General features: G+C 40.3%; 1 protein-coding gene and 1 long non-coding RNA gene across 2 annotated transcripts; one reads left to right on the top strand and one right to left on the bottom strand.

Annotated features, from left to right (window-relative positions):
• Window positions 1-3,022: 3,022 nt before the first annotated feature.
• On the bottom strand, window positions 3,023-6,661 carry irx5a (iroquois homeobox 5a). The gene is made up of 3 exons (XM_055037083.1): window positions 5,977-6,661; window positions 4,687-5,092; window positions 3,023-4,068 (listed from the first exon to the last, which is right to left on the bottom strand). The coding sequence occupies exons 1-3, from the start codon at window positions 6,217-6,219 to the stop codon at window positions 3,359-3,361; spliced, it is 1,359 nt and encodes a 452-aa protein (XP_054893058.1). The 5' UTR covers window positions 6,220-6,661; the 3' UTR covers window positions 3,023-3,358.
• A 1,609-nt stretch (window positions 6,662-8,270) lies between these two features.
• On the top strand, window positions 8,271-12,827 carry LOC129363989 (uncharacterized). The gene is made up of 2 exons (XR_008606383.1): window positions 8,271-8,491; window positions 9,341-12,827. It is a non-coding gene; the product is annotated as an uncharacterized LOC129363989 (long non-coding RNA).
• Window positions 12,828-17,532: the final 4,705 nt, after the last annotated feature.

Here is a 17,532-nt window from a genome sequence, read left to right as displayed (position 1 = left end):
AGCCGGTGTCTTTTTACGCGCTCGAGCTGAATCCGACTCCCAACTACAAAGTCCTGTTGCATCAATACTCCTGTTTATATAAGATGCTCCGAGCGCTCTGAGCGAAATTCAACAGGTTCTGCTTTCACACCGCGGACCGACGCAGATAAACAGTTCAGAGGCGTCCAACAACGACCCATCTGATTGGTTCTCATCTTATGTCAGCCTCAAAAGGAAATCTGAGTTTCATTCAACCTTCTAAAAAAATAATGAACAAAATAGAAAAAAGTATAAAATAGAAAAAAAAACATAAAATTTATATATATATATATATATATATATATATATATATATATATATATATAAAACTTGTCTATTTTTGTTATTCATTCATTAGCTTCATTGTTCGTAAATGTCAACTATTTGAACCATAAAAATGCCATCTAGATGTAAATAATTAGTTGTTTTGTTTTTTTTTTTCTTTGTGACAGCAATTTCGATATGACTGTTTTTTAAAAGTGACATAATTAATTTTTTTTAAAATTATTATTATTAACGTATTTTGGGGGGCTGCAGGATGTATACGTGCTGTTACCCAGTGTTTTAGCTTAAACAAAAAAAAAGAAGAAAACTGAAAAAAACAAAACAACAACAAAAAAAAAAAAAAAAACAACAAAAAACAACGAAACAAACATGTTTAACCCGATTCTGTACGCTTAAGGTTCAGCAACAAAGTCGGAGTGAAGGTTGCAGAGCTACTCCTCTTCCTCTCCAGTTTTTCCCTCTGTCGGTTTTTTTTTTTTTTTCACTTCATTTTCACACGTGGGAACGGCTTCAAGCCTACTTAGTATTCTCAAATTGTAGCGATCCCAACAATGAACCGACACGCCATTCAAGCGGATGGGAAGCCAGGGACCGAGTTGAGGAAAAAAAAAAAGTTGCTGGGAGGATCTCCCCTGCAGGCTGTCATGCCTGCTCTGATGAAGGCTCGCAAATTCTGCCGCTCCGCTTCCTCGAGTAATCTGGGGTTAATTGACTGGCTTTTATCACGCAGGGAAAGAGAACAAGAATAATCAACGATTATGTACAGTCTATATTAATTTGGTTGGTGATTTTCTCTTTTTCCATCTTCATTTTCTTCCCCAGAAACTTGAAGATAATTACAGTTAGGCCTGTAATTCCTGCACAACCCCTTCAGCAGTTCAGCATTATAAAATATAGGCTCAGATCGACATTAAATATGTTAATTCCCAACGTTTTCTTGAAGTAATAATAATAATTAAATTAATGGAAATGCATACTGCAGTAGTACATTTTTAAGTCAACTTGAATAGTGGGACTAGAAAAAAGGGCAAGTAATCCAATAAAAGATGACAAATAAAATAAAAAAAGACGAAAAGTAATTTTTAAATATATTTCGTTGTGTTTTGTCAAACGCCTTAAATTTCCTTTGAATTAAAAAAAAAGTGTAAACAAATTAAATAAATAAAAACCCAATAATCTTCCCTTACGCATTTCAATCATAGAAATTCGCCTCCTAAACAAACTCAGCAAAAGACGGAAAAAGTATCTTAATGTCCTCGAACATGATTCGGTAATGTTTTTTAATGAAACTCCTGAATACTCTCTGAGGAAACGTCGCATCGAACAGCTCAATATCCCTCCGGGGATCAACAGCAGGAAGAAGAGAAAGAAGGGTGTAAAAAAAAAAAAAAAAAAAAGAAAAAACATAATTACGCTATTTAGCCGGCTGATGTGTCGCAATCACTGCTCTTGCACACTCTGTCAGATTAAAATAGAGGAGCCGAACAGAGGACATTAAGGCTGAGGGAATTATTGAAACCTCAGGGGAGATTTCACGCCGGAGAAGTGGGGGGAAAAAAGCAAACTATAGAGATTAATGGCGGCCATAAACAAGAGCATGCCATCCCACAGCAGTGGAGGTCAACAAAAACGACATCAATAATAATAATTATACCTTTTCAATGCCCTTTAAAAAGAGGTAATAAATAAAAAAACAAACGAATAAAAAGAACTGACAGAAAGAAAAAGAAAGAAAATAAGGCCTTTTGGCTTTGAGGCCTAGAACACATCTAAACATAATGTTTCATAGTAATATTTGTATTTATTTGCACCTCTATATTCAATAAGAGCAAGCTTAAAAATAATAAATAAAATGTGATAATTAATTTACTCTGATTTCCTCTTTATTGCGCTGCAGTTATGCCATTTTTAATCTCCCGTCGCATAAACTGATTATTGTTGTGGCCGCAGTTGTTTTTTGTTTTCTTCTCTTTTTTATTGCATATAAATCTTATCATATTTTTATGATAATAACTTTTACCAAGCAATTCAATCGCGGATGGGTTTCCGTTACGGATTACCAGACTCCCACACCCCACCCCTCCCTCAAATTGTAGGAGCAAGTGTGACACCTACCTGCAGAAGTTGGAAGAGTTATAGAGAGAGCGCTGGCTTGCACACACTCATAATATGTTTCTGTGTCTGCTGCCTGCATGGCAACGTTCTGCAGAGATTCACATCCAACGCGCAATTTAAAAAAAAAAAAAAAAAGAGAGAGACTCGATTAATGATATATAATGGGCCAGTATGTTTTAAATGCATGGTCGCGTCCCTTTTAAACAGCTTTGCCACGCCTTAGAAAATAGTAATGAGGTCTAAATTTGGCATAAAATCCTGCTCATTACCGGAGTTCAGCACCTGATTGCTCTGGGTAGAACACGAAAAGGTAATTGGGTTAAATGGCTGCGCTTTGCTGCTGTTATTATGTCAACATCCACTTTTAGAAACGCGCGCAAGAAAAAGGGAAAAAAAAGAAAAGAAAAGAAAGAAAGAAATTGGAAATAATTGAAGGACTGAGGACAATTTGACCTAATAAAATTAAAATCATAAAAACAAAACTCCCAAAAACGGCCTGTGTTGTGAGACTAATGACCTTTAAACCATCTGTCATCGAGCAAAATGCGAGTAAACAAACCAAGCAACATCAGCTGTTTCACCAAATAACCTCTGCACAAGTGTGTAGTTTTTTTTCTCCATAATTTACTTCAAAGATAGCGTGTTGTCCATTTTAAATACAAAAAGCTACATTAAATATACATGTTAGTCTTTCATACAAATAGCGGCTGCAGCAATTAAGACCATTCTTGTTACATATTTTTAGGATTAACCATTCAGAAACTAAAAATTCTTTTGAAGATAAGCGTTTACTCAGAAAATAACCATATTCTCAAAATTTGCTTCAGCATTCTTCTTGTTCGTTTTTTTTTTTTTTTTTTTTTTTTTTTGTTTTTTTAAATGCAACCACAAAAAAATAAAATAAATAGAAGTCCGTGGTGAAGTGGAAAATATTCAGGTATTAAATATTTGACATACCTTTCTTTAGTTCATAAGGGGAGTCTTTACAAAGATCTACCTGCGTTTGGCCTCTGACTTTCTGGCTCTCCCTTACCAAGGCCTCTGCTCTATTTAACACAGTCTGGTTTAATCCATTGAAATGTGCCGTGGAGCCCGTGGTCACCGAGCCGTGGTTACTGTGAAGGGGTCCAAAGCTGCCGCCATAGTTCGTGTAGCCGGGGTAGAAAGGGGAGGTGTAGTACAGAGGCCTGGATAGGACCGTGCTGTTGGGGAGCGGGCACTGGGGGGAGGACCGGGACGGGGAGGCGTTGGTGCCCAGCACTGCGCTCTGACCCAAGCCGGGGCACGCCTGCTGCGCCTCACCGCTTCCCTTACACCTGTCTGAAGACGTCGCGATCTCAGCCAAAGACCAAAGTTTGGGTTTAGGGGCTGAGGGGGGCGAGTGAATAACCGAGGTCACGTTGCTGGTCACCGTATTCTGCTGGTGGCTCAAATCGGACGGTTTGACTTGCGTCGCGCCGGCCTGGTTCCCCCGGGGCACCGCTGGTGGAGACGAGGTGGTCGGCTTGGCGGAATCCGGCAGCAGCTCCGCAGTCCGCTCCTCCTGCTCTTTTAACTCCGAGTCGCTCAGGAGGGGATCCGTCTCTTTACCGTGGCTCTCTTCTTTAAATCTGTCACAGCCAATGTCCCCTGGGTTCAGTAGTTTGTGATCTGAAGCGCAAATAAAGAATGGAATCATTGCCAAATAATCATAACAGCACAATACTGGTGGAGCTAAAAAAAAAAAGCATTTTAGGTGATTATGAGGCAAAAAATAAATAAAATAATACTCTGTACAAAAATATCACATTTACGCATAGCTACATTCGTTTATTGCGCTTATAAAGTTCCTCATAAATAAGTGCACTAGACTAAAAAGCGAAATTACCTCATAATTGCAATAATTAAAGATCTTAACATTACCATGGGATTTAAAATATATATACATATATATTATCCATTTGATACATTAGAATTATAATGGGCTTCAGCAGAAATAATCAGAGTAAAAGCACTTTCACTTGAATTCCCAGCCCACTGCAGCATTTGCATCCTTATTATGCCGTTAAAGATAAATTGACTGCTAAACACTGTGCGTCCCCAGCAATTTCAGCCCATGAAAAGTCAAACGAGGGGACTTCAAGGTGATTATTATTTAAAGCAATTGTCTCATTATAAATTATACACCACCATTAACCAGCAATCAATTTTGCGCCTTGAGTGGAAACGACTGTGATGAAAAATTGATGATTTTTTTTTCTGCCCTTTTTCCCCCCCTGCAACACCGACCTGCCTCCGTGTCTGTGGAGTCCCCCTTGTCAAGAGGCTTGTTTGGCTCGTCGTCGTCATTTTTCTCCAAGTCGATGTTCTCGTCCTCCTCCTCGTCTTCGCTCCGGTTCCGGGGGGTCCAGGTCATCTTGTTCTCCTTCTTTAGCCTCCTCCTGGCGTTAGCGAACCAGGTGGACACCTGTGTGAGGGTCATTTTGGTGATGATAGCCAGCATAATCTTCTCTCCTTTAGTTGGATATGGGTTTTTTCGGTGCTCGTTGAGCCAAGCCTTCAGGGTGGCGGTGGCGTCCCGCGTTGCGTTCTTGCGGTATGCGGGGTCACCGTAAGGGTAGGTGCCCAGGGGCGCCGCGTAAGGGTGGTATCCAATAGAACCAGCCATCCCCGTTGTGTGATCATAGGGAGAACTCTGGAATAAAAACAAAAATATTAGTGAATGCATAAATATTTTGAAACTTGAGTTATTTTCTAAACAGTTGCAAATAATGATGATAATAATAATCTTAGAAGTAAACATACACGCACATGCGCGTGCACTGTAAAACAAACGCGCATGATGACGCACGTGCCTTAAATTCAGTAAAATGTTTATAGAGTTGTGGGCAACTTTTATGTCTTAAATGATGTCTGATCATTTACTTTCTTGTTTTACTTTGTCGCAACGTGTAGGTACGAAATATATGTTGGACATACTATTAAACAATTATAAGGACTATATTATGATCATCTTTATTTGCCTTTTTAGTTATTTGGTCTTTAAAGAAGGTCTGAGAACTTATCTCATAGGGGAGGAAACAACAAGGAGATTCAAAATCAAAACGGCAAATCTAATTTTTACTGCAGCTGGGGATGAATTCCGCAGCTGACGCAGTTCATAAGCTTATAAAAACAAATAGTGACCTATAAGCTCCAATCATATGGCGCTTCTGCTCTCTGTCGCGCACAGCGAATTCAGGGTAGTGTTTCTCCTTTTTAGATAAACAATACAGACACACACATTATATATATATATATATATATATATATATATATATATATATTATATATATATATATATATATATATATATATAAAATGTCAACAATTAATTCAAATTAATTGATGACATACTTGCGGGAAACTCCTGAAAACCTAGTTCTTTTTTTTTTTTTTTTTTTTTTTTTTTTCTTTACTTTAATAAACGCAGCCATTTGCTTCATTAAGCAGAACCCTTGCACTTTTTTCTTTTTTTTTTTACATCTGCTCCGCTTTCTGCGCCCTCTCTGGATCAATAATCACCTTTAATTTACTCACCACGTAAGAGGTGAAAGTGGCAGCCGCAGCCGCGTCCGCGCTGTACGGTAAGTGGGAGTTATAGCCCGGAGAGGCGCTGGTGAACGCGGTAGATCCGGCATAGGGCGCAAACGCGGATCCCGAAGAGGATCTCCCAAGCTCCTCGGTTCTGGGTCCCGATATGACGCTGGTGCTGTACGCGGGGCAAGAGTACAGGGCTAAAGAGGCGGACGGCTGGTACAAGTAGCCCTGAGGATACGCCATGCTGGAGCCCCGAGAGTGTGAAGCCACTTAAACTTGCGCACTTTTCCCCGCTTTTTTTGTGTGTGTCTTCTCATGCGCTGCTGCCGGAGCGCATATGAGCTACGTGTACGCAGACCTCGATGTCGGTCCTCTTCTTGCAAATGACAACGCAGAAATCAAAAAGTGAACTGCCGAAATGAAAAAAAAAAAAAAAAATGAAACGGATTATTTTTGGTCGCTGCCAGCCAGCCAGCCTGCCTCTGTCCGGCGGAAGAGTTCACAGCCTGCTGCTCCTTTATCTGAATTGCACCGTCGCTCTCATGCCTGTGCAGAAGTTTTATTTTTTTTTCCCGTCGGACGGGGGGCTTTTCTTGGGAAAACGTCCTGCCAAGATGCTAAGTTGGAAATTGAGGATCCTGACGCCTACTACGCTGCGCAGCACGCTCCTCCTCTCGGGGTGTAGTCACAGAAGGGAAAGGCAAGCTTATGCTGGGTAACCACAACCCCCGTCCAAACCCATGCACACTCTCTCTCCCTCTCCTTCTCTCTCTCCCTCTCTCTCTTCCTCACCTGCTCCCTTCTCTCGCGTTAACTAACAAGCCTTCTCATTCTCAATTTCTCTATTTTTCCCATTTTTAACAAGCCTCGTTGCAGTGAGCCTCAAGTGCGCCTGGCGGCCCCCCTTTTGGACGGCGACGTCATGCGAGTCTATCAACTCTCAACTTTCCTGCCCTTTCTCCCAAATACGAAGTCCTTACTTTCATACTTGATCAACAACAAATCGGCTGTTGTATGCAGGAGATGTGGGCTTGCAAGATACCGCAAGGAACGAAAAAAAAACAAGGCGCCTCGCTGCAGCGATCTCTTTCTTTGTGCGTAAAGAAAAAGAAAACGCGTGTTCTTTTTTTTATTTTTCCCCTCCACATTTCGTGCGCTGAACGAGCAGACAGATGCTGTTCGATCTCTGCGCGCATTGTGTTAACATCCGCGTCTGTGGAGGGAGTTTGGGGTGTTTCAAATGGATTATTGCAATTGTCGGCTTTCTTAAACGCCAGCTGAGGTGTTGCGCTTGTTAGAAAAGTGAGAGCGAAACGGCGCAAACTCCCCCAGATCGAACAAAAACAACTTTTTTCCCCCTGTAAATTTAAGAATAGAAATCACCGTCATCATTTCTGGTCTACTTTTTTAAAATATACATATAGAAGAGGGACATTCGTGGCTTATTCTTATTAATAAACTTCGACAGACTTAATTGAGACGGAGACTAAATAGTTTTTGCGATGGATCCTGGAATAAAGCAGACCCATAAGCGCTCTCAGAAAGTCGTAAACCCCGAAGCCGCGGCAGATTAGTGCCAACTACGCCAAATCCGCCTGGACTAGAGGGTGTAATCTCATTTGATCTCAGCAGATATATTTCTATTCTCAAATGCAGAATGGCAATAAATAGAATGCAACAGATGCGGGAACTTTTATTTTTTATTTCATTTATTACAGACCATTAACAGGAAGTTAAATGAAATATTAAGCCATAATAATAATAAAGATAACATCGTTATTATTATTTGTATTATTTTTATTATCATTATTGTCGTTATTATTGTTGTTGATATTAATGTTGTTTAATATCGGAGATCATTCCGTTTGTATAGTGATGTCGTAATTTAAACCAAAGTTGAAATAATGTGGTGACTGGCTGCAGTTGAAGTCTCAGATAAGCCGAAAGGGATCGCTGTAGGCGCTGCTAAAGAGTGTGTGCACACACTCCGTCACGTGCTTCTTACGCTCTGAAACCCCTCCAGAGAGCAAAGAGTGATGACGGCGTTACACAGTGCGAGCACACTCAGACTTTAGACAGGAGAGTCACAGAAAGGAGAGGAGAAAAGGGAGAGAGAAGGTTGGACGCAGGAAGCGGCCTCTACATGACAGACTGATGAGATGAAACTGATATGATAGACAGAGTCCGCTTCAAATCGCAGCTCTCTTTAAGAGTTTTTAAAAGTCTTCCTTTTTTTTTTTTTATTTGTTAATGCTTATTTAGATCTTTTTTTTTATTTTTTTTTGTGATTTTTAGTGAACTAATAGGCTATATGTATTTTTTTCCATTTGATCGTATTTAGTAAGATGTTTGTTGTAAGAGTTGGAGAGTGTGTGTCATGTTGTCTTGATGCGTTTTGTTTCAGAGTCGGCTCCCTGAAAGTAGGAGCCATAATTTGAAGATCCCACCGCCTCTAAAAGGAGCGAGGCTGCAGCAGCTGCCACCGCCTCTCAGCGTCGCGCAGATAAAGGAGGAGGTAAGTAGCGTCTTCCCTTTTTTTCTGATGCGTGAAAGTGGGATGTCATCTTGGGTTTTCATTGTTTTGTTCTTTTTTTTTTCCCGTTTTGACTTTTTCACGATCCCCCCGCCCCTTCCCTTGAATGAATTACGCCGCGTTTTTATTTTCTTTGACGCATGAAAACTGCTTTTCTTGGCGAAGAAGAGGCGAGTGAAAGATAGTGCGTGCCACTTAAAATGCCTGAGGGAGCAACTGTAATCTAAATTGGATATAGAGGCTATTATTACACAACATTATGCATTGTGGCGGACTAATTGCGTGGCTGGATGAAGTTAAACAGTCATTTATGTCGAGTGGTGGACAGGTTTCTGGAGCGCGCAAGGTCAGTTTGCGCTGCTCCCCAAAGCCTTAAGTGGTGTACAGGAAAAAGAAAAAGAAATGCTTGAAGTATTGATGGGATTTTTAACCATTCTAAATCTGTGTCCTAAACCGATTAGTTGACACCAATTTTTCTTTGATGTATTAGCTGAGGGGTTTTGCCACTTGGAATCCCATTGAAATTCAAAACAGTTTTCGCTCCAAATGCTTTAGGGAGATCTGCGGCAAATAATGGATGTAATTTATTTTTGACCTTGCATTTTTTCCAAGGGTTATTAAATGATTAAACATACATGCACTTTGCATGCTGACGAAACCTGAATTAAGAAAACGTTAGCTTTTACTGTTCTCAGTGTCCTTTTGGATTTTTAGATGCATTTAGTTTTTGTTTAAAAAGTTTTTCTTTTTTTTTAACTGACAAAACTGTAAATTTTTGCATTTTAAAAAAAATTGTACTGACTGACTGTGTTTTGTTTGAAATCCATTCAGATCCCTGATGTGGACATCTTCTCAAGTCACCAAGCAATGAACACACACTTCAAGCTCCAAACACACTTCACTTTCATTTACTTGACTTAATTGTCAGTAATTTCATCCTTCGTCATTTTTGTGAATGCCTTTTATGAATGACCACTTTGTAATCATCAAATTAGATTATGTTTTGGAACAGAACAAAAACAAACAAACAAACAAACAAACAAACAAACACATGATCTGGAACCTGATGAGCTGATATGAGTTTTAAGGGGAACAAGTTTGTTTTCTCTTTGCTTCTTCAGTAACTGATATGAAGATGCATGGTGTGAGAGTGAGTGTGTGCTTCCTCTTGATGGGGTTTCTGTACCCGTGCACATCCCACCTTCACTGCCCACAATCCCCCCGCCAAGCTGAATGGCAGACCTCTGGATTGGCTAAGTGATGAAATGATGACCCCATTATGAGAAGTGATTCCAAAATGAGAGGTATCAGACAAAGACTGCACACCCCTCTGTCTCCCTCTCTCTCTGCCTCTCTCTCTATCTTTTTAGCTGCAGCACCGTCCTCCAGCAGCAGCAGCCTGCCAGCTGAGCAAAGGATGATTGATTTGCCTGAGAAGGATCACAGGAAGCAACCATTGATTTCTTTTTCTTTTCTTTTTTCTGCTTTTGGTGTTTTATTAGAAATATTTATTTACCCTTGCATCTGTGGGGTGTATCAAGATTCACTTCGTATGGCAGAAGCTATAAGTGGGATAATTCACACTTCTTCATCTGAAGATGGACGACCTGAAGTTCTGTATTCCTTCAGAAATGAGTCAATAGACTCACTGAGTAAATGAATATTGATTGAATAATCCCTGAGTGTGAATATGAGCTCTTGCAGTGACCCTTCCTTCAGACTTAACTACAGAAATCCCCAGTGATGCCAAAACGTTACAACAACGTATCTTATGAAGGGACAGCTAAAAAGATCTTTTATAGTGCATTTATTTCAGAAATACATTTTAAAAAGTGAGTATTATTACTATTCATTGTGATTCATTGGATATATTCCAGACAGTTAATTCTGTTAACTTTGATAATTATGGCTTGCAGCAAATAAAAACCTAAAATTAAACTTCTCCAAAAATGAATATTGGAAATACCCATTAAATGTAATTAATGTAATTTTTTTTCTTCACAATTCTCTCATGACAGAGCTTGAGACAGACTTTCTTCTGTCACACTTTTTCCTTCCACTAAACTTTTCAATGATATGTTAGGATACAGCTAATCGTGAAGAATTACCCTCTTTACAAATGGCTTGATGTAGATTACTTGTTTGTTGAGGGTATCAGTGCTTATTTGCTGCATATATATGTTTGCTGAAGTCCTCTACAGTATTTTGTGGGCCATACCATATCTATACCCATTTGTTTGTTTGTTGTGTAATAATATAATTGTCTGCAAGACAAAATTTTGGGTTTTAGTTGTAAGCTGCAATCATCAAAATGAGCAGGATTGATTAAAAATCTATTAATTTGTGTTTATTTAATCAATATAATTACTATTTACTTTTTAAAAATGTAATTACTGAGATAAATAACCTTTTATATACGAGCTTTGAGACACACCTGTACGCTACAGCTGGAAACCAAAGAAGAAGAAAAACATGAACAATTATTCCCCCTTCTCTCTGGTAGTACTTGTTTGTTTCAGCTTAATTGATCCAACCAGTAGTACATTTTGTTTTGAAGATGCCATCAAGTAATAATTCCATTCTACCTTAAAGCTCATGAGATGCACAGGAAGGAGGAAAGTCTGTTCCTCTTCACAAAACGTAAGGTGATACAATGTGCAAATCCAATGAGTGCCAAAACACTGAAACCACAGTGTGGGAGCAGTGTCCCAGATATTTGCTCTGACTTAATCCAATTGAAATAGTATGAGTGAGTTGCAGGGGCTCCCAGGTCTGTTTCTTGCTTATGTATGTGATGCATAATAGAAGTTGACGAGGTTGGTGATAGATCACAGCCCAGGTAATGTAAACACATTAATCCCTCAGGGTTCATGTGCATGTTCTTTCTCTTGTTTGCTCTCTTCTATCTGCCTCTCCTTATACTGAGACACCCCCCCCCCTCCTCCAGACCCACCTCAACTCCAACCCACCCACCTCAGCCCTACCTCCACCTCCACTACCCCTTCAGCACCCCCACTTACTCCCCAGTGTTCATCATCTTCCCTAAATGCGTTAGTGGAGCACAAACCAGAAGCAGCCTTAATCTGTCAACATGCCCTTTAATTGGAAGGAGAAAACAACACGTGCTCCTGGTTGTGCCATTCCTAAGTGCACATGCCAAAGAAATACAGCGGTCACGGAAGAAGTGATCCCGGGAGAGTGGGGCATAATTAAAAGTATCTTTTAATAAGCTTGTAATGCTGAGCCAGACTCTTGTTGCCCTAAGTAGAGTGCAAAAATCTGTGGCTGGAGACGGACATGCGAAGGGGGCTTCTCTAAGGGAGCCTGTAAACGATACACTGCCTCCACCGTCATCAGACATGCTGTCTCCGCCTGAGTCACCGCGCTGAGGACAACAGCCACTTTCAGCCCCTGCTGCGGACACGTCGGCTCACCAGCTAACCGTGTTCCTTTGTTCTCCGAATGAGAGATTCTCCTCCCCAACACATCAGCTCTCCAACTCCCCGTCCCCCGAGTAGCTTTCCAACTTCTGCTCTACCTCCAACTCACAACACCAGTGGGGAGTGAGAACTGGGATTAAGGGGTTGATTTTGGGCCTGCTACACTGTAATCAAATGAGACTGCTTAAGGGAGAGGAGGAGGAGGAGGTGGAGTATTATGTTCTGTAACGCATTCCACTGCAGCTGTTTTTTTTTTTGTTTTGTTTTGTTTTTGTCAGGGCAGACTTTGATGCCGTATCCCCTTACCTTTGTAGTCCCGGTAGCCATGTTTCATAAACACAGAATAGGAAACATCTTTGGCATTAGAAATGTAGATTGCCGCTTTCCTCTCCGCCACTCTGCATTCCGCACGTGCCCGGTCGCATTCTCCATCTCCCAGCACCAGGGTATTGAGTTTCGTCTCCCCTGCCTCTGATACATTTAAACATTTCACAATCACCCCCAGTGATTTAGAGTGTCATGTATAATCTGTGGCAACAACAATGCCAGCTTCGCTTTATATCCTTGTGTCAAATTTTTTTTTCACTTTTTATTTTATGTTACAGGACAGCTGCACTTGCTAAAACACTTAATTCATGGAAGCCGAGAAGCTAGCATTAGAGCAATTTCAAATTTGTCTTCATGATTGAGGATATTATATTAATACCGAGCTCCTCATTCTGTAGAGTACCCTCTTGCTTTGTATTATCACACAGGGAATTGTCTGGTCTCACTTCTCTTTGTAGTTAACTGAAACCCTCCATGGGATTGAGTGTAATTGTATTTCTAAATCTAACTCATTAAAAGCCAAACTCTTTAGTTCTCCTGCCCACATATCATATTTTTGTCTCATTGCAGTCTTTACGTTATTCCCTACTCTCATGAGAGTACTTTCACACATGATTTAATATTTAAATGTCAGTCCTGTGAATCATTTAAAATAATTCAATTATCCTCCACATGAGTTTTTTTTTTTTATGACAAGGTACAGAGTCCTCTTTTTTTCTTCTTTTTTACTCGTCAGAAATGTCCTCCGTTGACGTCTTCTGTTTTGTCCTACATCTGACACACTGCCCTGGGTGATTGAACCAGATGTGGATATCCAAAAAGGAGACGCTCCCCCTAATACTTGACACCTGGTGCAGATTTGGAAGGGATTGCACTGCAGGTACTGCCTTACCTTCTCACCAATCCCTAAAAGTCCCTGAGGTATTTCCTTTCCTGTCCGGGGCTGTGTTTGTCTCTGCTCTGCTTTGCCACCCAGCTATCCTGCCTGTGTCAGTCGGCCCCTGTGTGTTGGGATTAGGGCGAGAGGGTGTTGAAATATGATGCCTATCATCCGTTAGATCAGTGTTTCCCAACCCTGGTCCTCAAGGCACACTGCTCTGCATGTTTTAGGTATTTCCTTGCTTCAGTCCAGCTGATTTCAATTGATGACTGATTAACAGGCGTCTGTTGAACTGCAATCAGTTGAATCAGGCACATTAAAGCAGGGAAACCTGTAAAACATGGAGGACAGTGTACCTTGAGGACCACGGTTGGGAAACACTGCGTTAGACACATGCAGTTCTGATTTGTTCAGATATTTGTTTGGCCTAAAAGATTTCAGGAGGATTATTATGTTTCTCAGCTGTATCCCAGTCTTTCAGGGGTTTAAATAATACATTGTTGGTGAAGTAGATTTGAAAATGTAATTAAAAGGTACTATTTTACATCTATTAATGTCTTCAATCAGTGAACACAAGATAAATTAAATATCATGTATAATTCAATTTGATTGTACTAAACAAAGCCTCTGCTTTACTTTACCTATTTCCCCAACCTTCTGTGTGTAATTCTGTTGAACGTTTCTCCAGTTACACCAACACCCTGGGTCAGGGATGATTTAAAACCAAATGTGTTGTTTTCTGGAGTTCCTTCTCATCTTCAGGCTGCATTGGGGCAGAACAAAAACCCAACATCAACACATAAAGGACATCAAATCCTGGCAACTCTGTGATATCTGAGCTTGGTGATCACAATGCACCTTCGTGTCATCTGACCTGGAAATGGGCAGGCATTATTTGGACCGAGTTGGAACATTATGCTCAAGAGCTGCAAAACACACCAGATACAACTTGTGGAACAGCGCCGTGCATATTTTGTCATACTATCAGCAAAATTTTAACGTATTTCACTGATAGACCAATTGAATGAATAAAAAAAAAATCTAACACATATATCATATATTTGCATTTAGCTGCCTGAGTCAGCTCTTTGTTGAACCACATTTTGCTGCAATTTTCTGTGAAGTTCTTTTGTAGAATGGCTCTACCAGCCCTCTGTATCAACAGAAAGCAATTTTTTTGCCAATTTCTCTTTGTAGTTTAATCACACTTATTTTGGAGCATCAGCCGTTTTGACGTCACAAGCCCTGCCAATTTACTTTTGAGCTGAATTTGGCTAGAACATGCAAAACCTGAATGCATTTGATTTAAACTATTTATCTGTGGGTCTCACTGTATGTTTAGGGTCATGAGCTATTTGGAAAGTGAACTTCACCCCAGCCTCAAACCATTATGGGGTAGGGTGTGTGGTGTTAGTTTTGTTCCATACAATGAGTTATGTACACAAATCAAAAAATAATAACGTTGGTTTTGTCTCACCAAAAGAACCTTCTATTGAAAGTTCGTTACATGACTTCATACAGGCTTCTTTCCAGAAAAATTTATTTTTGTTATTCCTTGTTAGTGTCTGTACTTTTCAAGGATACAACTAATGGTTTCTCTGTTAGTGGATTATCCCTCCTGAGCTGTTGATCTCTGTTACTCATCCAGAGAAACCATAAACCTTTTGCTGCTTTTCTGATTAAAGTTCCCCTTTGCAGGCCTTTTAAATTTGGGAGTATGGCCATCTTTTTATTGGGGAAACAACAATACAGAGAGTGTTATGCAGCACTCTCTGATATTTCCAGATCTTGGGAAATTGTTTTATTTCATAATCTTGCTTTACGCTGCTCCCTTTTAGCTGACCCTTTAAATTTAGGCTAATCAAATTAAAGAAGACTGAATGCAAAGGCATCCCACACTCTTTTGATTTTCACTTGGAAAACAATAAGAAAGCACAAAAATCCTATGTTGTTTCCGTATTTTGTGTGTTGGTCTTTCACTTAAACATCCAGTAAAATATATTCATTCTTGATGTAAAGTGGTAATATGTACAAATAACTTTTGCAAGACTAAAACTATTGAGCACCACATTTTGAATCATTTTAGACAAAATCAAAAATCAAAAATATTGAACTGCAGTACGATATTATAACTTAAAACATAGATTAAACGTTGAAGGCCCAACATAACAATGTATACAATTTCTGCCTGATAGAGAGATATATTTGGCATCAGCGAAGCACATTCAAGTTCTCACTCGCTGAGCTTTCCAAGCACACTGTTTATGTTGACACATGCAACTCTCTTCCTGATGCAAATTCAATCTAAACATTAAGCAGAGGTAAGGCAAGCGTGGCCCATAAAGGCTGAGAGCTCCAAACACTTTGAACAGACAACTATCACTAATCACTCCCAGAGCAGTGCGGCGTGTAATTACTCTGCCAAACGTTTGCCTTTCACAGCTTAGCACCGGGAGCCCTGACCCCGTCTTTCCTCACCGCCATGCATGTGGAAGCCTTGTGCCCCCTCCGCACACCCACCTCACCCCCTCCACCCCTTTTTTCCCTTCACTAAAAGAGAAGGCAAGCTGAGCCTTCCTCTCAGTATTTCGAGGAAGAGTGGTGGAGGAAGGAGAAAGGGAGAAACACTGGGAGGGAGAGGGCCCGAGGTTGGTGCTTCCGGCTTTGTGGGAGCCCGTTTAAATGGGCTTTGAAACCCTAGCCATCCGGAGATCAGAAATAGCCTTATTGACTGCGAGGGCCCAGAAGTTACTGAGCACGCAGTGTTCTAAGAGTTCACCCTTCCTGGCTGCTCCAAATGGCAGGAGGGGGCATGCAAGCCAACCATAGTCTCAGGACATTAATTTTTATATCAGGAATTTTTTTTATTTTTCTTACTATTTTTAAATGACACAAGGTTGTACTTTACTGATTTTCTTGCGTCTCCCCTCCCGCCTCTGCCTTACTTATTGATATTAGTTATGCGGCTGTCATTCTACAATGTGATCTGTCCTTTCTCTGGGTGAATGCTGATAAGATGACACAATGCAAATATGAAGCAGGAGCGGGGCCGCCTTGGCAAGGAGGTATTGCATCTGCAGGGGCTGGCATCCCATAATGACTATTAGGTGAATTTCACAGCCTGCTTCCGATGTCTAGCAATGACAGGAGGCCTTCAGAAAAGGATGGACAAGCTACTGCCCATCCTAAAACCTCCAGACACACAGGCACATAAATACAAACACCCACAGGAATAAACAGACAGAACAATATCTATGGATTCTATTGTGATGCTACTTGCTCCTGAGTAACATTTTTCCTATAATTTTTTGCTTCTTTGAATATGTTTTTGTCATCTTTATTTGTTTTTATCCCCATATTGAGTCACAAAATAAAACTAACCACATCAGAATGACAGATTTGGAGAAGTTTATAGATTTATGGCATTTCTTTATTTTGATGTTCTCATTTCTGTGCTGTGGAATAAGCCAGTATTGCTGTACAAGTTCAGTTTGACTTGCAGCCTCTTACAGAGCTCTCTGTGTCGCACACTGATCTTGTAAAGGCTTTTCAGTGAGCGCCATTTTATCTTTGATGTAGTAATTTCACTTCATCAGTCAGTTGTGACTAAAAATACATCGAGGATTAGCTTCATGGCCAGTCTATCTCACACTGCTTTGATAACATAATGGGGTCTGCCTGCTCGTGGTTACAATCATCTGATATGTGGGTTCATAACATTCAAAACTGCACTTATAACATGGCGACCTTTTTGAAAAAGAATAATAGAGGATGATCTTTTTTTAAACACTGGTGAAAATGATGTGTCTCTCTATTTTTAATTCCTTTGTATGAGCATTTTGCAAAGATGAAAACAGCACCCACCCCCCCTCCAACTCCTTTCCCCTCTTCAGTTTCTATTCTACACAAATTAGCTATGGTCCTGGAGGGCAAAATGACAAGAGGTTACTGGAAGACTATGTGTTTAATTAATTGAAAAATGCTTAAATTGCTTTTACAGTTGTTATGTGGAGTGAAAAAAGGGAATCCGTGTTGCCAGTACTCACCCATAATTAGCACCCGCGGGAATTAAATATTTAGCATTAACTGTGTTGCGGCACTTAGGACACAAATTTCTATTTTAACTATGAAAGCAAAGCTGTCTTAAGTGCATGAGTCTGTGTGGACAGCTGCGCAAATGGGAACAGCACAGGATATTTCAGTGAAACACCCCAGTGGCATTCTGGGTCCTTCCACATCACTTGTGTAAGAGATATGGCAGTTGTATTCCCCGGGGTTAGGCATTACTCAAAGTATTTAGTTTTCTAATTAGGCTGAGGGCCTTCGTCCATGCCCACCACCATCATAGGAGCCAATGAGAGTTTGCTCTCAGAAGT

Source organism: Poeciliopsis prolifica, unplaced genomic scaffold (assembly GCF_027474105.1).
Source record: "Poeciliopsis prolifica strain line A6 unplaced genomic scaffold, Auburn_PproV2 SCAFFOLD011, whole genome shotgun sequence".
Classification (NCBI taxonomy): Eukaryota; Metazoa; Chordata; class Actinopteri; order Cyprinodontiformes; family Poeciliidae; genus Poeciliopsis; species Poeciliopsis prolifica.
This window is presented reverse-complemented; position numbering and strand designations above follow the sequence as displayed.

What these genes read in the sequence shown, in the direction of transcription:
- irx5a (XM_055037083.1), bottom strand. Translation starts at nt 6,219, where the DNA reads ATGGCGTATCCTCAGGGCTACTTGTACCAGCCGTCCGCCTCTTTAGCC. An exon ending in CCACTTTCACCTCTTACGTG is followed by an intron (nt 5,093 to 5,976) that starts GTGAGTAAATTA and finishes TTTTTATTCCAG; the next exon opens with AGTTCTCCCTATGATCACAC. An exon ending in CTCCACAGACACGGAGGCAG is followed by an intron (nt 4,069 to 4,686) that starts GTCGGTGTTGCA and finishes TTTGCGCTTCAG; the next exon opens with ATCACAAACTACTGAACCCA.